Raw genomic sequence first — 22,097 nt, 5'->3', positions numbered from 1 at the left:
ATATGAAGAGGAACAGGGCATCGGTATTGGAGGAAGACTCATTAACAATCTGCGTTATGCAGATGACACAACCTTGCTTGCTGAAAGTGAAGAGGAGTTGAAGCACTTACTAATGAAGATCAAAGACCACAGCCTTCAGTATGGATTACATTCTAACATAAAGAAAATAAAAATCCTCACAACTGGACCAATGAGCTACATCATGATACCTGGAGAAAAGATTGAAGTTGTCAAGGATTTCATTTTACTTGGATCCTCAATCAGTCGCCATGGAAGCAGCTGTCAGGAAATCAAAAGACACATTGCATTGGGCAAATCTGCTGCAAAGGACCTCTTTAAAGTGTTGAAGAGCAAAGATGCCACCTTGAAGACTAAGGTGTTCCTGACCTACGCCATGGTATTTTCAAGCACATCATATACATGTGAAAGCTGGACAATGAATAAGGAAGACGGAAGAAGAATTGACGCCTTTGAATTGTGGTGTTGGCGAAGAATATTGAATATACCATGGACTGCCAAAAGAACGAACAAATGTGTTTTAGAAGAAGTACAACCAGAACGCCTCTTAGAGGCAAGGACGGCAAGACTGCGTCTTACATGCTTTGGACATATTGTCAGGAGAGATCAGTCCCTGGAGAAGGACATCATGCTTGGCAGAGTACAGAAAGAGGGAGACCCTCAATGAGGTGGACTGACACAGTGGCTGCAAAAATGAGCTCAAGCATAGCAACTCAGGACTGGGCAGTGTTTCGTTCTGTTGTGCATAGGGTCGCTATGACTCGGAACCGACTCGATGGCAGCTAACAACAACAACAACAACTGCTGGGGCACAATTCTTTATAATTCTTTCTAAGTTTTCTTTCTAACTGGAGCACAAATCTTCCTAATTTTTCAAGTATGAAATAAGTGACTTCCTGACCATAGATATAAAATCTCTTTTAAAGCATCACCATATTAATTATAAACAATACAGGTTTGGAAGTAAATATCAGGATCAGTTCTAAAAGATGCTTCAGTTACAATGAATAAAACAGGCATAATAGTCTTGGGTCCTTTGAAAAAGAAATAAGTAGGAAAAACACCGCATTTATTTATTTAAAAATATCCTCTAGCATGTCACACTAAATAACTAGCATTACATGAAATTATTTACAACAAAGGTGGCTTAGTTTGGGTGCTTATACATTCTACCTCACCTAATTAACAAATCAGATTTATGTATTTTATTTATGAAGCTAAGCAGAGAGTACAGATTTGGGAAGAGAAAAAGTAAAAGAAATACCAAGGCTACATATGGGAAATATGAGAAATCAGAGAAAATTAATAACAGAGAATGTTAAATTTGAAAAGGCACTTAGAAATCATTTGGTTAACTCAGATTTTTACTTACTTGTAGTTCATCTTAGTCCACAAAAATTTGAGGTAAAACTCATATTTTACCAAAGGGATAAGATTAAGTCCAGGGAGATTAAGCTACACTAGAAAATGCATTAAAATAGAATGCATGACTGAAAAAAGCTAAGCAATTTTTATATTACACAAATAGTAAACATTTAAAAGATAAAGTTAAAATAACTGAAGTTTTAAGCTAATATTACCAGTTTCCTCTAACATATTTTCAGGTTCACATTATAATATTTGGCATAACTGCTCAAATTAGAAATGTATGACAGGAAAGTCAATGAATCGTTTCAATTTTTAGAGAATTTCAAAATTTCACTTTGTTAAAATGAAGTCAGTGAATGTAAAAAGATTTATAGTGGGCAAGTAACACATGCTACATACCTCCTTCTTTCCTCTTTCAGTGAGTGCTACCCCATACAAAAACAGTAACGTCAGATAATAACCAATATTAATCTGGTGTGCCTAAAAAGAAAAATATATTTTAATTGGTTAAGTAAACTAACCGACTTTTCAGTATATTAAAAAGAAAAAACATTGCCAACTACTCAATTCTGACTCACAGTGGCCCAATAAGACAGAGTAGCCTTGTCCCATAGGGTTTCCAAGGTGATAATCTTTATGGAATCCCTGGTGGTGCTGTGGTTAAGAGCGTGGCTGCTAACCAAAAGGTCAGCAGTTTGAATCCACCAGCTGCTCCTTGGAAACCCTATGGGGCAGCTCTACTTTAACCTGTAGGGTCGCTTTGAGTCAGAATCAACTCAAAGACGATGGGTTTTAATCTTTTCAGAAGCAGACTGCCACATCTTTCTCCCGCTAAGTGGCTGGTTCCAACCACTGACTTTCCGATTATCAGCAGAGCACGCAACCAGGGCAAAAATCTTGGGCACTGAGTCTCTAACGGGCTTCCTTGGACAGAAATATTGCACATGTGTTGCTGCATTTTCACTGCTGGAGGAAAAGTGTGTTTTGTGTGACCCCTCATGGGAGGGGGGAGTACACGAAAGCCTGCGCATGGATTCTCCCAGACTCTGCCTGTGCCATTTCTCCTTATGACCTGGCTGTGTATCTTTACTATGTCGCTGTAATAAATCTTAGTCATGAGTACAACCATAAGGTAAGTCCTGTTAGTACTAGTAAATCTCCAAACATGGGGCTAGTCTTCAAGAACCCTTACACAACCTCACTGTACAAAAGTCAATTTCCTAGTTTTTGATATAGTACCTTAGCTGTGTAATATGTAACCACTGGGGGAAACTAAGTGAGAGGTGCACAAAATCTCTCTGTATTATTTTTGCAACATCCTTTGAATCAATATTTATCGCAAAGTAAAAAGTTTAGAAATTGCCTGTGGAGAAAATATTCCCCATTCTGTTCATAAGCTCTATACTGACCAAAGATTACAGTCATATTTTTTGTCACACTAATTTTTTTTTTCAGAGCCTTGATGGCGTGGTGGTTAAGAGCTCTACTGCTAATCAAAAAGATAGCACTTCAAATACACCAGCTGCTCCTTTGAAATCCTATGGTGCGGTTCTACTCTGTCCTATAGGATCGCTATGAGGTGGGACAGGCTTGATAGGACCTAACAACAACAACAGCAACAATTTTTTCACTGATAATTGTCCCATACTATCAGCAAAATTCTTCCAGGTATATAAGAATAAAAAATATCTATGGGACATGAAATTTCTTTTTACGTTGATTTTATTCTCTCAACTATAACACATTTTATGACCAACAGTGTACATTTATATGATAACTAGCTGCTGTTATCCATTGAAGATAAACATGTGCTTGTCTCCCCTGGGCTACGTGAGTTTACCAACACAAACTTTAGAAAACAACACTCAAAACAGAGCAGGAGTAGCAATATTAAATTCTGACAAAAATAGACTTTAAAGTTAAATCCACCACAAAGGATAAGGAAGGACACTATACAATGATTGAAGGGACAATATACCAGGAGGATATAACCATATTAAATATTTACCCACCCAACAACAGGGCTTCAACATATATTAAAAAAACCTTAACAGCATTGAAAAATGACATAGACAGCTCCACAACAATAGTAGGAGACTCGAACACACTACTTTCAGTGAAGGACACACATCCAGAAAGAAGCTCAATAAAGACACGGAAGATCTAAACGCCACAATCAACCAACTTGACCCCGAAGACATATACAGAACACTGCACCCAAAAGCAGCCAAATATACTTTTTTTTCTAGTGCACATGCAACATTCTCTAGAATAGACCACATATTAGGTCATAAAGCAAATTGAAACATTGCAAAGCATCTTCTCTAACCATAAAGCCATAAAAGTTGAAATTGGTAACAGAAAAAGCAGGGAAAAGAAATCAAACACTTGGAAACTGAACAATACCCTGCTCAAAAACTGGGTTATAGAAGACATTAAGGACAGGATAAAGAAATTCGTAGAATCCAATGAGAATGAAAACACCTCGTATCAGAACCTTTGGGACACAGCGAAAGCGCTCCTTAGAGGTCAGTTTAAAGCAATAAATGCACACATCCACAAAGATGAAAGGGCCAAAATAAAAGAATTATTCCTGCAACTCCAACAAATAGAAAGAGAGCAACAAAAGTAACCCTCAGGAACCAGAAGAAAGCAAATAATAAAAATTAGAGCAGAATTAAATGAAATAGAGAACAGAAAGACAACTTAAAGAGTTAACAAAACCAAAAGCTGATTCCTTGAAAAGAGTAACAAATCGATAAACCATTGGCTAAAATGATGAAAGAAAAACTGTAGAGAAAGCAAATAACCCGAATAAGAAATAAGATGGGCAATATCACAACAGACCCAACTGAAATTAAAAGAATCACATCAGATTACTATGAAAAATTGTACCCTAACAAATTTGAAAACCTGGAAGAAATGGATGAATTCCTAGAAACACACCACCTACTTAAACTAACACAAACAGAGGTAGAACAACTAAATAAACCCATGACAAAAGAAGAGATTAAAAAGGTAATTTTAAAAAAGCCCTGGCCCAGACGGCTTCACTGCAGAGTTCTACCAAACTTTCAGAGAAGAGTTAACACCACTACTACTAAAGAGCATAGAAAAGGATAGAGTACTCCCAAACTCATTCTATGAAGCCAGCATTTCTCTGATACCAAAACCAGGTAAAGACACCACAAAAAATAACTCACCATGACCAAGTGGGATTCATACCAGGTATGCTGGGATGGTTCAATGTTAGAAAAGCAATGTAATCCATCATATAAATAAGAGACAAGAGCCACATGATCTTATCAACTGATGCAGAAAAGGCGTTTGACAAGTCCAACACCCATTCATAATAAAAACTCTCAACAAAATAGGAATAGCAGGAAAATTTTTCAATGTAATAAAGGGCATTTATACAAAGCCAACAGCCAACATCACCCTAAATGGAGAGAGTCTGAAAGCATTCCCCTTGAGAATGGGAACCAGACAAGGATGCCCTTTATCACCACTCTTATTCAACATTGTGCTGGGGGTCCTAGATAGAACAATTAGGCTAGATAAAGAAACAAAGGACATCCAAATTGGTAAGGAAGAAGTAAATTATCTCTATTTGCAGATGACATGACCTAATACACAGAAAACCCTAAATAATCCTCAAGAAAACTACTGAAATTAATAGTAGAGTTCAGAAGAGTATCAGGTTACAAGATAAACATACAAAAATCAGTTGGATTCATCTACACCAATAAAGAGAACACTGAAGAGGAAATTACCAAATCAATACCACTGATAATATCCTCCAAGAAGATAAAATACTTAGGAATAAATCTTAACAGAGACCTAAAAGACCTATACAAAGAAACTACAAGACACTACTGCAAGAAACCAAAACAGACCTACATTAAGTGGAAAAACATACCTTGCTCATAGATAGGAAGATTTAACATTGTAAAAATGTCTAGTCTACCCAAAGTGATCTATAGATACAACGCAATCCCAATCCAAATACCAATGACATTTTTTAATGAGATGGAAAAACAAATCACCAACTTCATATGGAAGGGAAAGATGTCCCGGTTAAGTAAAGCATTACTGAAAAAGAAGAACAAAGTGGGAGATCTCACACTACCTGATTTTAGAACCTATTATACCGTCAAAGTAGTCAAACAGCCTGGTACTAGTACAACAACAGATACCTAGACCAATGGAACAGAACTGAGAATCCAGACATAAATCCATCCACGTATGAGCAGCTGATATTTGACAAAGGCCCAAAGTCTGCTAAATGGGGAGAAGGCAGTTTCTTTAACAAATGGTGCTGGCATAATTGGATCTGCAAAAAAAAAAAAATGAAACAAGACCCATACCTCACCCCATGTACAAAAACTAATTCAAAATGGATCAAAGTCCTAAACATAAAATCTAAAACAATAAAGAACATGGAAGAAAAAATAGGGACAATGCTAGGAGCCCTAATATATGGCATAAACAGTATGCGAAATATTACTAACAATGCACAAACAGCAGGAAAGAACCTAGATAGCTGGGAGCTCCTAAAAATCAAACACTTATGCTCGTCCAAGACTTCACCAAAAGTGTAAAAAGACTACCTTCAGACTGGGAAAAAGTTTTTAGCTATGACATTTCTGATCAGCCTCTGATCTCTAAAATCTACATGATACTGTAAAAACTCAACAACAAAAAAACAAATAACCCAGTTAAAAAAAATGGGCAAAGAACATGAACAGGCATTTCACCAAAGAAGACATTCAAATGGCTAGCAGATACAATCATTAAGAACAACGATTAATCCATGAAACATCTCATAACATGGAGGAATCTGGAAGGCATTATGCTGAGTGAAATTACTCAGTTGCAAGAAGACAACCATCGTATGGGACTACTATTGTAAGAACTGAAGAAAAAGTTTAAACACAGAAGAAAATATTCTTTGATCGTTACGAGGGTCGGGAGGGAGGGAGGGGGTATTCACTAATTAGATAGTAAACAAGAACTATTTTAGGTGAAGGAAAGACAACACACAGGAGAGGTCAGCAGAACTGGACTAAATCAATAGCAAAGAGGTTTCCTGAATACAAACGAACACTGCGAAGGCCAGAGTAGCAGGGACAGGGGTCTGGGGACCATGGGGACATCTAGGTCAACTGGCATAACAAAGTGTATTAAGAAAACGCTCTGCATCCCACTTTGGCGAGTGGCATCTGGGGTCTTAAACACTAGCAAACAGCCATCTAAGATGTATCAGTTGGTCTCAACCCACCTGGAGCAAAGGAGAATGAAGAACACCAAAGAAACAAGGTCTATATGAGCCCAAGAGACAGAAAGGTCCACATAAACCAGAGACTATATCAGCCTGAGACAGGGAGAACTAGATGGCACCCACCTACCACCAATGACTGCCCTGACAGAGAATCCCTGGTGGAGCAGGAGAACAGTGGGATGCAGACCTCAAATTCTTTTAAAAATACCTGACTTCATGGTCTGACTGAGATTAGAGGGACACCAGAGGTCATGGCCCGCATACCCTCTGTTAGCCCAAGACTAGAATCATTCCCGAAACCAACTCTTCAGACAGGGATTGGACTGAAGTATAAAAAAAACTAGTTTTTTTTTTTTTTTTTGATAGAAAATGATACTGGTGAGGAGTGAGCTTCTTGGCTAAAGTAGACACATGAGACTATGTGGGCAGCTCCTGTCTGGTGGCGAGATGAGAAGGCAGAGGGGGACAGGAGCTAGTTGAACGGACACGGGGGATGCGAGGTGGAGAGGGGGAATATGCTGTCTCATTAGGGGGAGACCAGCTAGGAGTATATAGCAAGGGGTGTATAAGTTTTTCTATGAGAGACTGACTTGATTTGTAAACTTTCAGTTAAAGCACAATAAATAAATATTCAGTTAAAAACTATGAAAAAAAAATTCCCACATCTGCAGAGTTGTTATACGACAGCAATTCAGGGCATGGTCTCTGGAGCCAAGATTCCCTGGATTTGTATCCTGAATCCACTACCTTACTATTTGGTGAATTTAGGCAAGTTATCTAATCTCTGTGCCTCGGTTTCCATATCTATAAAATGGGAAACAAGATGAAGTTCTTGTGAAGAAGAAATGACCCAATACTTGCAAAGTGCTTAAAACAGTGCCTGTCATGTAGAAAATACTGAGTATGTGTCGGCTATTACTCTGTAACTTAAAAAACCTAGCTTCATAAATAACATGACAGATGAGAAAGGAGAGTGTTGACATGTTGTGGGGCTGTTAACCAATGTCATGAACAGCATGTGTAGTAACTGTTTAATGAGAAGCTAGCTTGTTCTGTAAACCTTCATCTAAAGTACAATAAAAAAAAAAAGAACAAATAGCACAACAGAGTCTTTGGCTCACTGAATTCTAAATAAAAAGATTTTGGGAACAAGATAGATGCAGACATGTGGTAATGCTATGATTAGAAGAAGAAAGCAAGGAACTCAAGAATTTAAACATATAAGCAGTAAATTTCTAGTCTAAAATCCCTGCCTTTTCCTTCCTCCCTTCCCCCATTACCTGAAATTATTACAAGTAATAGAACTTTTTTTACTAGAACCAAGTGGATATAAAGATGTTACTGGCAAACTCTCTGTTTCCTACTCCTTTGTCTCACTCCTTCTTGTGGCCTTAAGGAACAGGGAGAATCATTTGGACAGGCTCCTTTCATCATGACAATTCCAATTCTGGTAACAAGAGCTACCAAGAAAGAGAAAGCTTTCACTGCCTAGTCTAAGACTTGTCTTAAAAGTAATGTCTAAGTCCAGAAGGCTAAGGAATGGGCATTTGTTAAAGCTGACTTAATACTGATGGATCTCACTGGTTGGCAACCTGGTCAGCGGGCGAAGAAACAGGTCTGCAGCATCCCAGTTCTTAGGATTACATGGTGAGATAAACTCTTTTCTTTGTGCTCCCTTTTGACTCTACCCAAGTTTCCAACCAGAACCTCCTTTAGGGTCGTGTAGATCATCCCTTAGAGCCTTTTTTTTTTTTTTTTTTTAGATCATCCCTTAGAGCCTGGTCCTGGGAGCCCTGAATAAAGACTGTTTTTCCACCTCCTTGTACGTCATTATAACACAAGGTTTGGTATCTTAGGCTACGTGGTTTGGTGCCAGGGCAGTCAGTTCTTTCTTGGAGATGACCCTAACATTAGATGGTTTTCTTCTAAGTGTATACAAAACTGAATTTACTTTACTGATTCAAATTATATAAAGAACTAGATTTTTCTTTTTACTGTTCTTGTACTATTGGTTCTGATTTTCAGTGCAAAGTATAGTTTTCCTCAGATTGTTCTATTTATTTCTAAAGTATCGTTTGCCTTTAAACACACAAATATATCTAGCCAATTTTATCTTGTATTATTTTATTCGATAACAGCAGAAGTTTCAATTTTTACCAATATGGAATTATCTGAAGGAAAAGGAGCTGGTTAATAATTACGAGGAGAGAGGGATAGTTTTTGAAGTCTGTAACTATCCGTCTCCTAAGCGGGAAGGCCCATTTCTACAGTAGTTCAAGTTCTCTGTTTTTAGGATGAACAATTTTGTAGTAGGGAAGGAGGCTAGAATAGACCTATTACAGAGATGCAGTCATAAGTAAGACATATAGGAAGGAAATTATGGATTTCCTTCTCTAAATGTAAAAGAAGAAAATAAAAATCGGCCTATATCTCAAAATAAGTATTCAATGGCTGTTCTTTCATTGAAAAATATCATCCATCTCCATTATTTCAAACTTCCAAAAAGAAAACACTTACAGTGTAATTAGTAGCTTGAATGTTCTTCAGTGCTGCTTCTAGCTGTGTTATCAAGTAACTTAAAGTCAAAGGAGGAACAATCTCCTTCCCATTCTGGCTGTTACCTGCAACTTCTCTCTGTAGAAAATAATTTAGTTGAAAATTTGAGTTAGGAACAAATATCTACATGTATTTTGTTATATAAATAATGTTTATTGTAGAAAATTTGGAAGAGACAAAAACAATTTTAAAAATAAAACAGCACCCAGATACTAACCATTCTTACATTTGTTTTTTAAGTAGTCTGATGAGTTTTCTTTTAACTATTACCTCAAAACACTAAAAACCATTCCCAAACCTACTAAAAGGGTGGCATCGTCCACTCCTACTTCAGAGGAAAGTGGTAATCTCACATCATTCTCCCGCATCTTCCTTCCATTTACTAAACCCATTGCCATCCAGTAGATTCTGACTCATAGAGACCCTATAGGACAGAGTAGAACTGCCCCATAAGGTTTCCAAGAAGCAGCTGGTGGATTTGAACTGCCGAACTTTTGGTTAGCAGCTTAACGCTTAACCACTGTGCCACCAAGCCTCCACTAGCACAACGAAAATCTCCCAGTGTTGAACCTGGAGTAAGCAGGAATGGTGGCATTAATACCAACACCAGGTTGTGCCATCTTAGCCTGCAATAAGATTGGACTAAGCTAGTATGTGACTAGACTACGCAATGATAGAACTTACTGTGTTCTATAATTTGCTATTTACATGTATGTAAAGAAAGGAAGTGTTATGTCTTATCTTTGCGTCCATTCCCAACGCCTTGTACCCACAAGTGCTCAGGACGTGTCTCTTGAATTCAATCGATTTAAAAAACATCATCTGTTTAATGATATTTTATCTGTGTGAAAAGTTTAATCTACACTTTCCTCACTTGGTTTCCAGTACTCAATACTCTCCTACTTTCCTCCTAGCTAACTAAATATTTTGTCTCCTCAGCGTCCAATCTAATGAACCTCTTTTCTATCAACACACATTCCCTAGATAAATTGTGTTCAAATATATATAACAAAACATTTCAACTACTTTTACACGTACAATTCAGTGACACTAGTTACATTCACCATGTCGTGCAATGATCACCACTACTATCCGTGCCCAAAGTTTTTCATTGCCGCTAACAGAAACTCAGTACCCCTTACAGTATTTGTCCTTTTCTGGCTGACTTATTTCACTCGACGTAGTATTTTCAAGGTTCATCCATGCCGTAGGATGTATCAAGACATCATTTCTCTTTATGGCTGAATAATATTCCATTGCATGGATGTACTACATTTTATCAGTTCATCTGTTGATGAACACGAGTTGTTTCTACCTTTTGACTGATGTGAATGACGCTTGAGTGTACAAATATCTCTTTAAGTCCTTGATTTCAAGTCTTTTGAGTATATACTTAGGAGCGGAATTGCTGGGTCATATGCTAATTCTATGTTTAACTTTTTGAGGAACAGCCAAACTATTTTCCACAGTAGCTATAGCATTATACAATTCCACTAGCAATGGATGAGGGCTCCAGTTTCTCCACATCCTCACCAACACTTGTTTTCCATTATTCTGATAACAGCCATCTTTGTGAGAGTGAATTTGTATCTCACTATGGTTTTGATTCCAATTTCCTAAACGACTAATAACATTGAGCATCTTTTCATGTGCTTATTGCCCATTTGGATATCCATTCCCCATGTTTTAATTGGTTGTCTTTTTGTTGTTTAGCTGTAGGAGCATTTTATGTATTCTGGATATTAAACCCTCATCAGATATATTATTCCCAATTTTTTTTTATTGTGCTTTAAGTGAAAGTTTACTAATCAAGTAAGTCCCTCACACAAAAATTTATATACACCTTGCTGTGTAATCCTAGTTGCTCTCCCCTAATGAGTCAAACACTCCTTCTCTCCGCCCTGTATTCCTCGTGTCCATTCAGCCAGCTTCTGTCTCCCTCTGCCTTCTCATCTCCCCTCCACACAGGAGCTGTCCACCTAGTCTCATGTGTCTGCTTGAGCCAAGAAGCTCACTCCTCACCAGTATCATTTTCTATCTTACACTCCAGTCCAATCCCTGTTTGAAGAGTTGGCGTTGGGAATGGTTCCAGTCTTGGACTAATAGAAGGTCTGGGGACCATGACCTCTGGGGTCCTTCTAGTCTCAGTCAGATCATTAAGTCTGGTCTTTTTACGAGAATTTGGGGTCTGCATCCTACTGCTCTCCTGTTCCATCAGGATTCTCTGTTGTGTTCGGTCAGGGCAGTCCTTGGTAGTAGTTCTTCTGGTCATACAGTTTTTCTGGTCTCAGGCTGATGTAGTCTCTGGTTTATGTGGCCCTTTCTGTCTCTTGCGCTTATAATTACCTTGTGTCCTTTGTGTTCTTCATTCTACCTTTGCTCCGGGTACGTTGAGACCAACTAAAGCATCTTTGATGGCCATTTGCTACAGTTTAAGGCCCCAGATGCCACTCACCTAAGTGGGATACAGAATGTTTTCTTAATAGATTTTATTATGCCAATTGACCAAGATATCCCCTGAAACCATGGTTCCCAGACCCTGCCCCTGCTATTCTGGCCTTCAAAGCATTCAGTTTATTCAGGAAACTTCTTTGATTTTGGTTTAGTCCAGTTGTGCTGACCTCTCCTGTATTGTGTGTTATCTTTCCCTTCACCTAAAGCAGTTTTTGTCTACTATGTAATTAGTGGATACTCCTCTCCCTCCCTCCCTCCCTACTCTCATAACCATCGAAGAATATTTTTTTCTGTGTTTAAACTATTTCTTCAGTTCTTATAACAGTGGTCTCATACAATATTTGTCTCTTTGCAATTAATTTCACTCGGCATAATACCTTCCAGATTCCTCCATGTTATGAAATGTTTCACGGACTCATCATTGTTCTTTTTCAATGTGTAGTATTCCACTGTGTGAATATCTCATGATTTATTTATCCATTCATCCATTGATGTTGATGGGCATATTGGTTGCTTCCATCTTTTTGCTATTGTAAACAGTGCTGCAGTGAACATGGGTGAGCATATATCTGTTTGTGTAAACACTCTTATTTCTCTAGGATATATTCTAAGGAGTGAGATTGCAGATCATATAGTGTTCTAGATTTTTGAGAAAGCGTAAAATCACTTTCCAAAGTGGTTGTACCATTTTACATTCTCACCAGCAGTGTGTAAGTGTTCCAGTCTCCCCACAACCTCTCTAACATTTATTATTTGGGTTTTTTGGATTAATGCCAGCCTTGTTGGAGCGAGATGGAATCTCATTGTAGTTTTGATTTGCATTTTTCTAATGGCTAACGATCTTGAGCATTTCCTCATGTATCTGTTAGCTGCCTCAATGTCTTCTTTGGTAAAGTGCCTGTTCATATCCTTTGCCCATTTTTTAATTGGGTTATTTGTCTTTTTGTTGCTGAGTTTTTGTAGTAACATGTAGATTTTAGAAATCAGGTGCTAATGGGAAATGGCATAGCTAAAAACTTTTTCCAAGTCTGTAGGTAATCTCTTTACTCTTTTGGTGAAGTCTTTGGATGAACATAAGTGTTTGATTTTTAGGAGCTCCCAGGTATCTAGTTTCTCTTCTGGTGTTTGTGCATTGTTAGTCATGTTTTGTATACTGTTTATGCCATATATCAGGGCTCCTAGCATTGTCCTTACTTTTCCTACCATGATCTTTATCGTTTTAGATTTTATATTTAAGTCTTTGATCCATTTTGTTTGTTTTTGTGCATGGTGTGAGGAATGGGTCTTGTTTCATTTTTTTGCAGATGGATATCCAGTTATGCCAGCCTTATTTGTTAGATTGTCTTTTCCCCATTTAACTGAACTTTTTGAGGTCTTTAAAAAGTGGATGGATTTATGTCTGGATTCTCAATTCTGTTCCATTGGTCTATGTATCTGTTGTTGTACTGCTACCAGGCTGTTTTGACTACTGTGGTGGTATAATAGGTTCTAAAATCAGGTAGTGGGAGGCCTCCCATTTTGTTCTTTTTCAGTAATGCTTTACTTTTCCAGAGCTTCTTTCCTTTCCATATGAAGTCTGCTTCTCAGTCTAATTAAAAAATGTCGTTGGAATTTGGATCGCAATTGCATTGTATCTATAGACCACTTTGGGTAGAATAGACATTTTTGCAATGTGGAGTCTACCTATCCATGAGCAGCATTTGTCTTCCACTTACGTAGGTATCTTTTGGTTTCCTAAAGTAGTGTCTTGTAGTTTCCTTTGTATAGGCCTTTTACATCTCTGGTAAGATTTATTCCTAAGTATTTTATCTTCTCGGGGGCTACTGTAAATGGTATTGATTTGGTGATTACCTCTTCAATGTTCTTTTTGTTGGTGTAGAGGAATCCAACTGATTTTTGTATGTTTATCTTGTATCCTGATACTCTGCTGAACTTTTCTATCAGTTTCAGCAGTCTTCTTGAGCATTCTTCAGACTTTTCTACATATAAGACCATGTCATCTGCAAATAGAGATACCTGTACTTCTTCCTTGCCAATCTGGATGCCCTTTATTTCTTTATCTAGCCTAATTGCTCTGGCTAGAACCTCCAGCATGATGTTGAATAAGAGTAGTGATAAAGGTCATCCTTTTCTGGTTCCAGGTCACAAGGGGAATGTTTTCAGGCTCTCTCCATTTAGATGATGTTGGCTGTTGGCTTTGAACAAATGCCCTCAAGTATGTTGAGGAATTTTCCTTCTATTCCTATTTTGCTGAGAGTTTTTATCACAAATGGGTATTAGACTTTGTCAAATGCCTTTTCAGCATCAATTGATAAGATCATGTGGCTCTTGTCTTTGTTTAATTTATATGATGTGTTACATTAATTGTTTTTCTACTGTTGAACCATCCCTGTATATCTGGTATGAATCCCACTTGGTCATGGAGAATTATTTTTTTTGATATGTTGTTGAATTATATTGGCTAGAATTTTGTTGAAGATTTTTGCATCTAAATTCATGAGGAATGTAGGTCTGTAATTATCCTTTTTTTGTGGTGTCTTTACCTGGTTTTAGTATCAGGGATATGCTAGCTTCATAGAATGAGTCTGGGAGTATTCTGTCCTTTTCTATGTTCTGAAATACCTTTAGTAGTAGTGGAGCTAACTCGTCTCTGAAAGATTGGCAGAACTCTGCAGTGAAGCCGTCTGGGCCAGGGCTTTTTTTTGTTGGGAGTTTTTTACTTACCTTTTCAATCTCTTCTTTTGTTATGGGTTTATATAGTTCTTCTACCTCTGTTTGTGTTACTTTAGGTAGGTAGTGTGTTTCTAGAAATTCATCCATTTCTTCTAGGTTTTCAAATTTGCTAGAGTACAGTTTTTCATAGCAATCTGATATGATTCTTTTAATTTCAGTTGGGGCTGTTGTGATATTGCCCATCTCATTTCTTATTTGGGTTATTTGCTTCTTGTCCTGTTTTTCTTTTCTCAATTTGGCCAAAGGTTTATTAATTTTGTTAATTTTTTCAGAGATCCAGCTTTTAGTCTTGTTATCTCTTCCAATTGTTTTTCTGTTCTCTATTCCATTTAATTCTGCTCTAATTTTTATCATTTGCTTTCTTCTGGTGCCTGAGGGTTTCTTCTGTTGCTCTCTTCCTGTTTGTTCGAGTTGTAGGGACAATTCTTTGATTTTGGCCATTTCTTCCTTTTAGATGTGTGCATTTATTGCTATAAATTGACCTCTGAGGACTGCTTTAGCTGTGTGCTAAAGGTTCTGATAGGAAGTGTTTTCATTCTCATTGGATTCCATGAATTTATTTATTCAATCCTTATGTCTTCTAATAAAACACAATCATTTTTGAGCAGGTTATTGTTCAGTTTCCAAGTGTTCGATTTCTTTTTCCTGCTTTTTCTGTTATTGATTTCTACCTTTATGGCTTTGTGTTCAGAGAAGATGCTTTGTAATATTTCGATGTTTTGGATTCTGTTAAGGCTTGCTTTATGACCTAATATGTGGTCGACTCTAGAGAATGTTCCATGTGCATTGGAAAAGAAGGTATACTTGGTTGCTGTTGGTGGAGTGTGCTGTACATGTCTATGGGGTCAAGTTGGTTGATTGTGGCATTTAGATCTTCTGTGTCTTTGTTGAGCTTCTTTCTGGATGTCCTGTCCTTCACCGAAAGTGGTGTGTTGAAGTCTCCTACTATTATTGTGGAGCTGTCTATGTCACTTTTCAATGCGGTTACAGTTTGTTTTCTGTATCTTGAAGCCCTGTCTTTGGGTGTGTAAATATTTAATATGGTTATATCCTCCTGTATATTGTCCCTTTAATCATTATATAGTGCCCTTCCTTGTCCTTTCTGGTGGATTTAACTTTAAGGTCTATTTTGTCAGAAATTAATATTGCCACTCCTGCTTTTCTTTCTTAAATCATTGTTTCCTTGATATATTTTTTTCCATCATTTGAGTTTTAGTTTGTGTCTTTAAGTCTAAATTGTGTCTCTTCTAGGCAGCATATAGACAGATGGGTTTTTTTAATCCATTCTGCCACTCTCCGTCTCCTTATTGGTGCATTTAGTCCTTTCACATTCAGCACAATTATGGATAGGTATGAGGTCAGTGCTGTCATTTTGATGTCTTTTTTTGTGTGTGTTGCTGACAGTTTCTTTTTTCCACTTAATTTTTTGTGCTGAGTAGTTTACCTTTATATATTGTCTTCTACTCTTATTTGTTGTTATCGATTTTGTTTCTGCTGAGTCTTTATGTTTCCCTTGGACTTTATTTTGATGTGTAGGACTGTTAGTTTCCTTTGTGGTTACCTTAATTTTTTCCCCTATTTTTCTAAGTTTAAACCTAACTTTTATTTCTTTATATCACCTTGTCTTCCTCTCCATGTGAAAGATTTGTGTCTACATTTTTGTTTCAATGTTGTCATCTTTTATATAATAACATCTCTGTTTCCCTGTTTTGAGCGTTTTTTTATCTTGATTCATTTGATATCTGGTTGCTTTGTCCTGTGTTCTAGTCTTGGGTTGATATCAGATATTATTGATTTTCTAACCAGAGAACTCTCTTTAGTATTTTTTGTAGTTTTGGTTCCATTCTTACAAATTCCCTAAACTTCTGTTTATCTGGAAATGTCCTAATTTCACCTTCATATTTGAGAGACGGCTTTGCTGGATATATGATTCTTGGCTGGCAATTTTTTTCCTTCAATGCTTTATATAAGTCATCTCATCGCCTTCTTGCCTGCACAGTTTCTGCCAAGTAGTCCAAGATTATGCTTATTGACTCTCCTTTGTGGGTGACTTTTTGTTTAACCCTAGCTGCTCTAAAATCCTCTCTTTATCTTTGGTTTTGGTAAGTTTGTTTATAATACATCTTGATGGCTTTCTTTCGAGGTCTACCTTATGTCTGGTTCGATGAGCATCTTGGATAGATATCTTCTCATCTTTCACGATATCAGGGAAGTTTTCTGCCAAAAAATCTTCAACAATTCTCTCTGTATTTTCTGTTATCCCTCCCTGTTCTGGTACTCCAATCACTTGTAGATTATCTCTTTCGATAGGGTCCCACATGATTCTTAGGGTTTCTTCATTGTTTTAATTTTTTTAATCTGATTTTTCTTTCAATAATATTGGTGCCAAGTGTTTTACCTTCAGTCTCACTAATCCTGCCTTCCATTTCCTCAATTTTGCTCCTGTGACTTTCTACTGAGTTTTCTAATTCTGTAATTTTATTGTTAATCTTCTGAATTTCTTCTGATTGCTGTCTCTGCATGGATTCTTGCAGCCTATTAAATTTTCATTATGTTCTTGAATAGCCTTTTTAACTTCTTCAACTGCTTTATCTATATGTTCCTTGGCTTTTTCTGCATTTTGCCTGATCTCCTTCCTGTTCTCTTGAAGAGTTTTGTATATTAATCTTTTGTATTCTCCATCTGGTAATTCCAGGAAGATATCTTCATCTGGAAGATTCCTTGATTCCTTGTTCTGAGAGCTTGTTGAAGCAATCATGGTCTGTTTCTTTATGTGATTTGATATTGACTGTTGTCTCCAAGCCATCTGTAAGTTATTGTATTATTTTTTGTTTGCTTACTGTATGTTAGATTCTTGCTTTGTTTTGTTTTGATATGCCCAAATACACTGCTTGAGTGAGCTAGCTTGATTATTTTTGCCTTTGAAGCTCTAATATTCTGTCACCAGATGGCTAGACCCATTACCAGGTATATGAGCCTAGGGATCCATTCTCTTTTCCTGTATGGATTCAGCTCAGGTGTCCCAGTATTTGGTTATCAAGTATGTAGTGCAGGCTCTGTCCCACAATCTTGAGGGGCAGCGGTGTTTGGTGTAGGCACAAGTACCTGGTTGAAGCAAGTGTCACGCTCTGAACAAGGCAGTGGGCTGATAACCATCCCCTGAGTGTCCGTGAAGAAAGCATGTCCCTGTTCCATAGAGTACACAGGTGGGTAGGTTCAGCAGCCAGACCTTGAGTACCCAATGCTTTTGGTTGTAAGGGCTGGGAGGCACCACTCATCCTTGGACTCCTGTCGTGAGTAGGCAGGTGATGTGGGTGGAGCCACCAGTCCTCCAGCCCCTGATGTGGGTAGGTGAGGACCGTGTTTAGTAGGCAAGGCAGTGTCAAACATCAAAAACCCACCTCTCCACCGCACAGCTGAAACAGCAGGAGTGACATCTCAAGCATGTATACAGTCTGCCAATAAGGGCCTAATCTCCTGAAATGGGCCCACAAAGATCCATGCAGAGGTGAAGGGTATTCAAAGCCTGTGGACCATTTCAGCCTCAAGAGGAGCTGCTTCTGTCCTGAACTCCCCAGCTTAGTGGAGCTGGAAGATTATCTCTTCCCCCTATTGTTAATTTATTCCTTCTCTGAGGCCGGAAGAATGGCTCAGGGCACACAGCAGGGCATATCAAGAACAGCCACTGAAGCCGGCTTGGGGGATGGGGACACGGTAAACTAAACTCATGGACTTAGCTCTTGCAGAGGATGCTGTTCTTCTCTGGTTCTGGAAGTGTGAGTACCGTGTGGCTCACCGTCTCTCACTGAGGAAACCGCATCCTGAACGCTACCACCAGCCCTGCTGCAGTCGCTCCCAGGGACTGTGCCTGATACCTGCCAAGTCAATCCGGCAACTCCTTGCAGCTTCTGAACCGTCTCTCCCTCCCCCTGCCACTCAGTCCAATTTCCTAACTTTGCCTTTGATGTTCAGGGCTCCTAGCTTGTCATATATATAATCATTTCACTTGTTTTTTCCGGACTTTGTTGTAAGAGGGATCACCAAAAACCGTCTTGGCCCCGTCTCTCCATTCCCAAATATTTAATTTCATTCTGTAAGTTGTCTTTTCACTTTGTAATAAAGTCCTTTGATGCACGAAAGTTTATAATTTTAGTGAAGTCTGATTTATCTATTTTGTTTTTTGTTGCTCATGCTTTTGGTGCCATACTTATGAATCCATTGTTGAAAACTAGGCCCTGAAGCATTTCCCTATGTTTTGTTCAAAGTGTATTACGGTTTTAGCTTTTACATTTAGGTCATTGCTCCATTTTGACTTAATCTCCCTATATTGTGTGAGGTATAGATCCAGCTTCATTCATTTGCATGTGGACATCCAGTTGTCCCAGCATTTATTGAAGAGACTATTCTTTCTCCATTGAATGGACTTGGCAACCTTGACAAATATCAGTTAATGACAGATGTATGGACACTATCATGTTTTTAAATAATATCTACACACTGGCTGTTTCCAAAATTTATATTTCAAGCGCAGAACTATCACCTAAATCCAATCATTTACTCAACAATATCTCTTGAATTTGAATAGGCCCACAAAAGATAATACTGAAGGTACACCTTGGTCAATGACAGTCTAGATTGTTTCAGATTAATCTTTGCAACAACTAAAAAAGCTAGACAAAGTATTAAAAAAAAAAAATTATTTGAAAGCATTGGGAAGCTACCAAGGTACTGAAAATCTGTGGGGCCAAGATGCAGGAGAGATAAGGCTGACTTTTAGAGCTACTTTTCTCTTTAAGGCAATTGTGACTGAGAAGCTGAGATGCGAGGCAGAGCTTTCAGCAGACTCACAGAGCTGGGGAAAAATTGGAGTGCATGGTCTATCAAAGAAAAAGAGGTCTTGGTAAACTCTCCATGTTTTTAGTCAACACTGAAGAAATACACCCACAGAATAAAGGTGTCTACTTTGGTTCCTCTGGAAGCAGATCTTGACACAAGAATTTGAGTGCAAGAAGGTTACAAGGAAATAGAGGGAACAATGGTAGAGGAGTGGGGAATGATACAAGCAAGGAAAACAGCCTTTAAATTAAAGGGTATCTTATTAAGCTAGTTACCCATAGTGGGCAACTGGGGTTCCTACCACAAGGAAACTCTGAAAAACCATTAAGAATACATGTCTCAGTATTATCCAATGCAAGTGGAGAGGAAGCTTGGGTAGTTACATATCCACTACCCAGGCTTATGGAGTGCTTTTTGAGATAAGGGGCCTGTGTTAATTCCTTGGGACTTCTGTAATACTATGCACATGAGAAGCACAGCCTACTAAAAAAAATTCCTCAAGCAAAAAGATGTAGACATTTAAAAATGGAAGTTGTCCAGAGCATTAGAAAATGATAGGATCCAAGTGGTGTGGGTACGAACAGTACCCACTACAAAGGGTAAACCAGAAGTAGCCCTTTCTCACAGAACAGAAATAAATCTTGGAGTCATCTCAATTCCTGATTGAATTAAGGTGATCTGCTATGAAAATACAAACAAGCAGTATTAGGAAAGATTTTGTCCAGTTTTTCAGTTCCACTAGGAAAACTACTCTGAAACAATCCAGGCTGCCGAGCCCAGTAACAGAATTCTCTGTTATCTTTTCAAAGACTATAGGATTTGCATTGATGACTCCATGTTCATTCATGATTTTTGCTTTCTTTTTTTCTTGGACATTCTTACTTGGATTTATCAATATTACTGGTCTTTTCAAAGGCCAAGTTTGGGCTTTCCTGATACTCTATTTAATGTTTTATTCTATTTCATTAGTTTTAGTTATCTTTATTACTTCCTTCTTTCAACTGTCTCTGTCAAATTTTTCTTGTTCTTCTTTTTCTAATACATGTATTTCAAGCTATAAATTTTCATCAAAGCACAACTTTACCTAATAATATGTTTTCATACATTTTTTTTGTGTAGTTCAAAAATTTACCTAATTTCCACTGTGATTCCTTCTTTAACTGATGGATTACTTAGATTAAAGGTATATATGTTAACTTTCAAACAAATGGTTTTCTAATTATTTATTGATTTCTAAATTAATCACACAGTAGTTAGAGAACGTACTCTGTACGTTTTGATTCTTTGAAATTTGATGAGTCTTACTTTGCGGTCTAGCATATGGTCAATATTGCTTTGTGGCCTGGCATATGGTCAATATTTGTAAATGTTATGTGCACATTTGGAAAGAACATATATTCTGTCATTGTTAAGTGCAGTGTTCTATATATATCAATAGGTCAAGTTTTGCTACAGCTGTACTGATTTTGTGTTCATCTTCTATCAGTTATTAACAAAAATACATTAAGATCTCCCACTAAAATGGCTGATTTGAACATTCCTTCTTTAGTATTGTCATTTTTTTGTCATTTTATCATACATAAACGTCTGTAAGAATTTGGGTCTATTTCTAGACTTTCTCTTCTATTCCCTAAAACTCTCTGTGGAGTCGAGAGCAAATAACACAGTCTCTTAGTTTTTAGAGCTTCATACTAAGTTTTAATATCTAAGTGGACAAATTCCCACCCTTTTTGCCCTGTTCTTCTTTTTCATAATTTTCCTGGTTATTCTTCCTTTTTTGTACCATTTGAACTTTAGAATTAGCTTTTAGTAATGACAAAAAATTTGATATTTTTATTAGAATTATGTGACACTTGTAGATTCCAATTTAGGAGAAACTGACAGCTTTATCATACTGTATCTTCATATATATTCTGCTTTCCATTCAGGTCTTCTTTTCTTGTCCTTCATAGAGTTTTGGAAATTTTTATTTATTGTTTTAATATACAGTATTGACTTCTAAGCTTAATGTGACTAAAATCAGGATGTATGGATGTTTGTTAAAATGCAGATTCCCAGAGCTACCAAGAGATTTTGATTTCATAAGTGTAGTATGTGGTTCAGATACTCTAATGGAGCTGGTTTAGGACAAACTGTGAGAAACATTAGTTTATAACTCATACATTTCTTAAGTTTTAACTTTTTTGTTGCTATTATAAATAAGAACCTTTCTTCCATTTTAATCTTCAAATTGGCTATTGTTTACACATGTAAAGGTTACTGATTCCTGTTTCTAATTATTGTTTCTGGGTGATTTCCATAGGATAAGAGGAAAATGGTGGCATTATTCCATCAAATTCAAAACAATTTCATACTGGTGTAAAATTGTCATTGATACTCCAATGTCTTCTCTTAGCTCTCCATTCTACCTGGACTTTCTGCATCATTTAACAGAAGCTAGAAGTGCGGAGGAAACCCTGGTGGTGTAGTGGTTAAGTGCTATATCTGCTAACCAAGAGTTCAGCAGTTTGAATCTGCTAAGCGCTCCTTGGAAACTCTATGGGGCAGTTCTACTCTGTCCTATCGGGTCACTATGAGTCGGAATCGACTTGACAGCAATGGGTTTAGTTTTTTTGTTTTTTTTTTTTTTGGTTTTTAGAAGTGCTGAGGTTGGAGGGTATGATGGACAATGCTAAATATTAAATGACGTATAAATTATCTCAGTTAAAGTTATAATTGTATATAAAGTCTTATTTATATTTTCAGAGTTTGTTTGAATTTTTAACCATAATATTACTAATTCGTTTCATGGACATAATGATGTAATCTTTCACCAAAAAGGCAAATATGGCTTTTTCAAGATACCTACCAG

At 37.4% G+C, this 22,097-nt stretch overlaps 1 protein-coding gene across 14 annotated transcripts in view; it reads right to left on the bottom strand.

Moving 5' to 3' along the window:
• Positions 1-22,097, bottom strand: part of DZIP3 (DAZ interacting zinc finger protein 3) — a 103,896-nt gene that overhangs the window by 56,171 nt on the left and 25,628 nt on the right. For all 14 annotated transcript variants that reach the window (XR_007513760.1, XR_007513758.1, XR_007513761.1 and 11 more), the window contains 2 exons: positions 9,185-9,301; positions 1,786-1,866 (listed from right to left, as the gene is read on the bottom strand). Coding sequence is in view for 4 of the 14 variants with exons in the window: in XM_049857798.1 (XP_049713755.1) it covers positions 1,786-1,866; positions 9,185-9,301 (198 nt within the window). In the remaining 10 variants the exon portion in view is untranslated. The remainder of the gene's footprint in view (positions 1-1,785; positions 1,867-9,184; positions 9,302-22,097) is intronic.

The sequence above is a fragment of the Elephas maximus genome, chromosome 18 (assembly GCF_024166365.1).
Source record: "Elephas maximus indicus isolate mEleMax1 chromosome 18, mEleMax1 primary haplotype, whole genome shotgun sequence".
NCBI classification, from domain to species: Eukaryota; Metazoa; Chordata; class Mammalia; order Proboscidea; family Elephantidae; genus Elephas; species Elephas maximus.
Note: the sequence above shows the minus strand (reverse complement) of the source record. Positions and strands in the feature narration are given on the sequence as shown.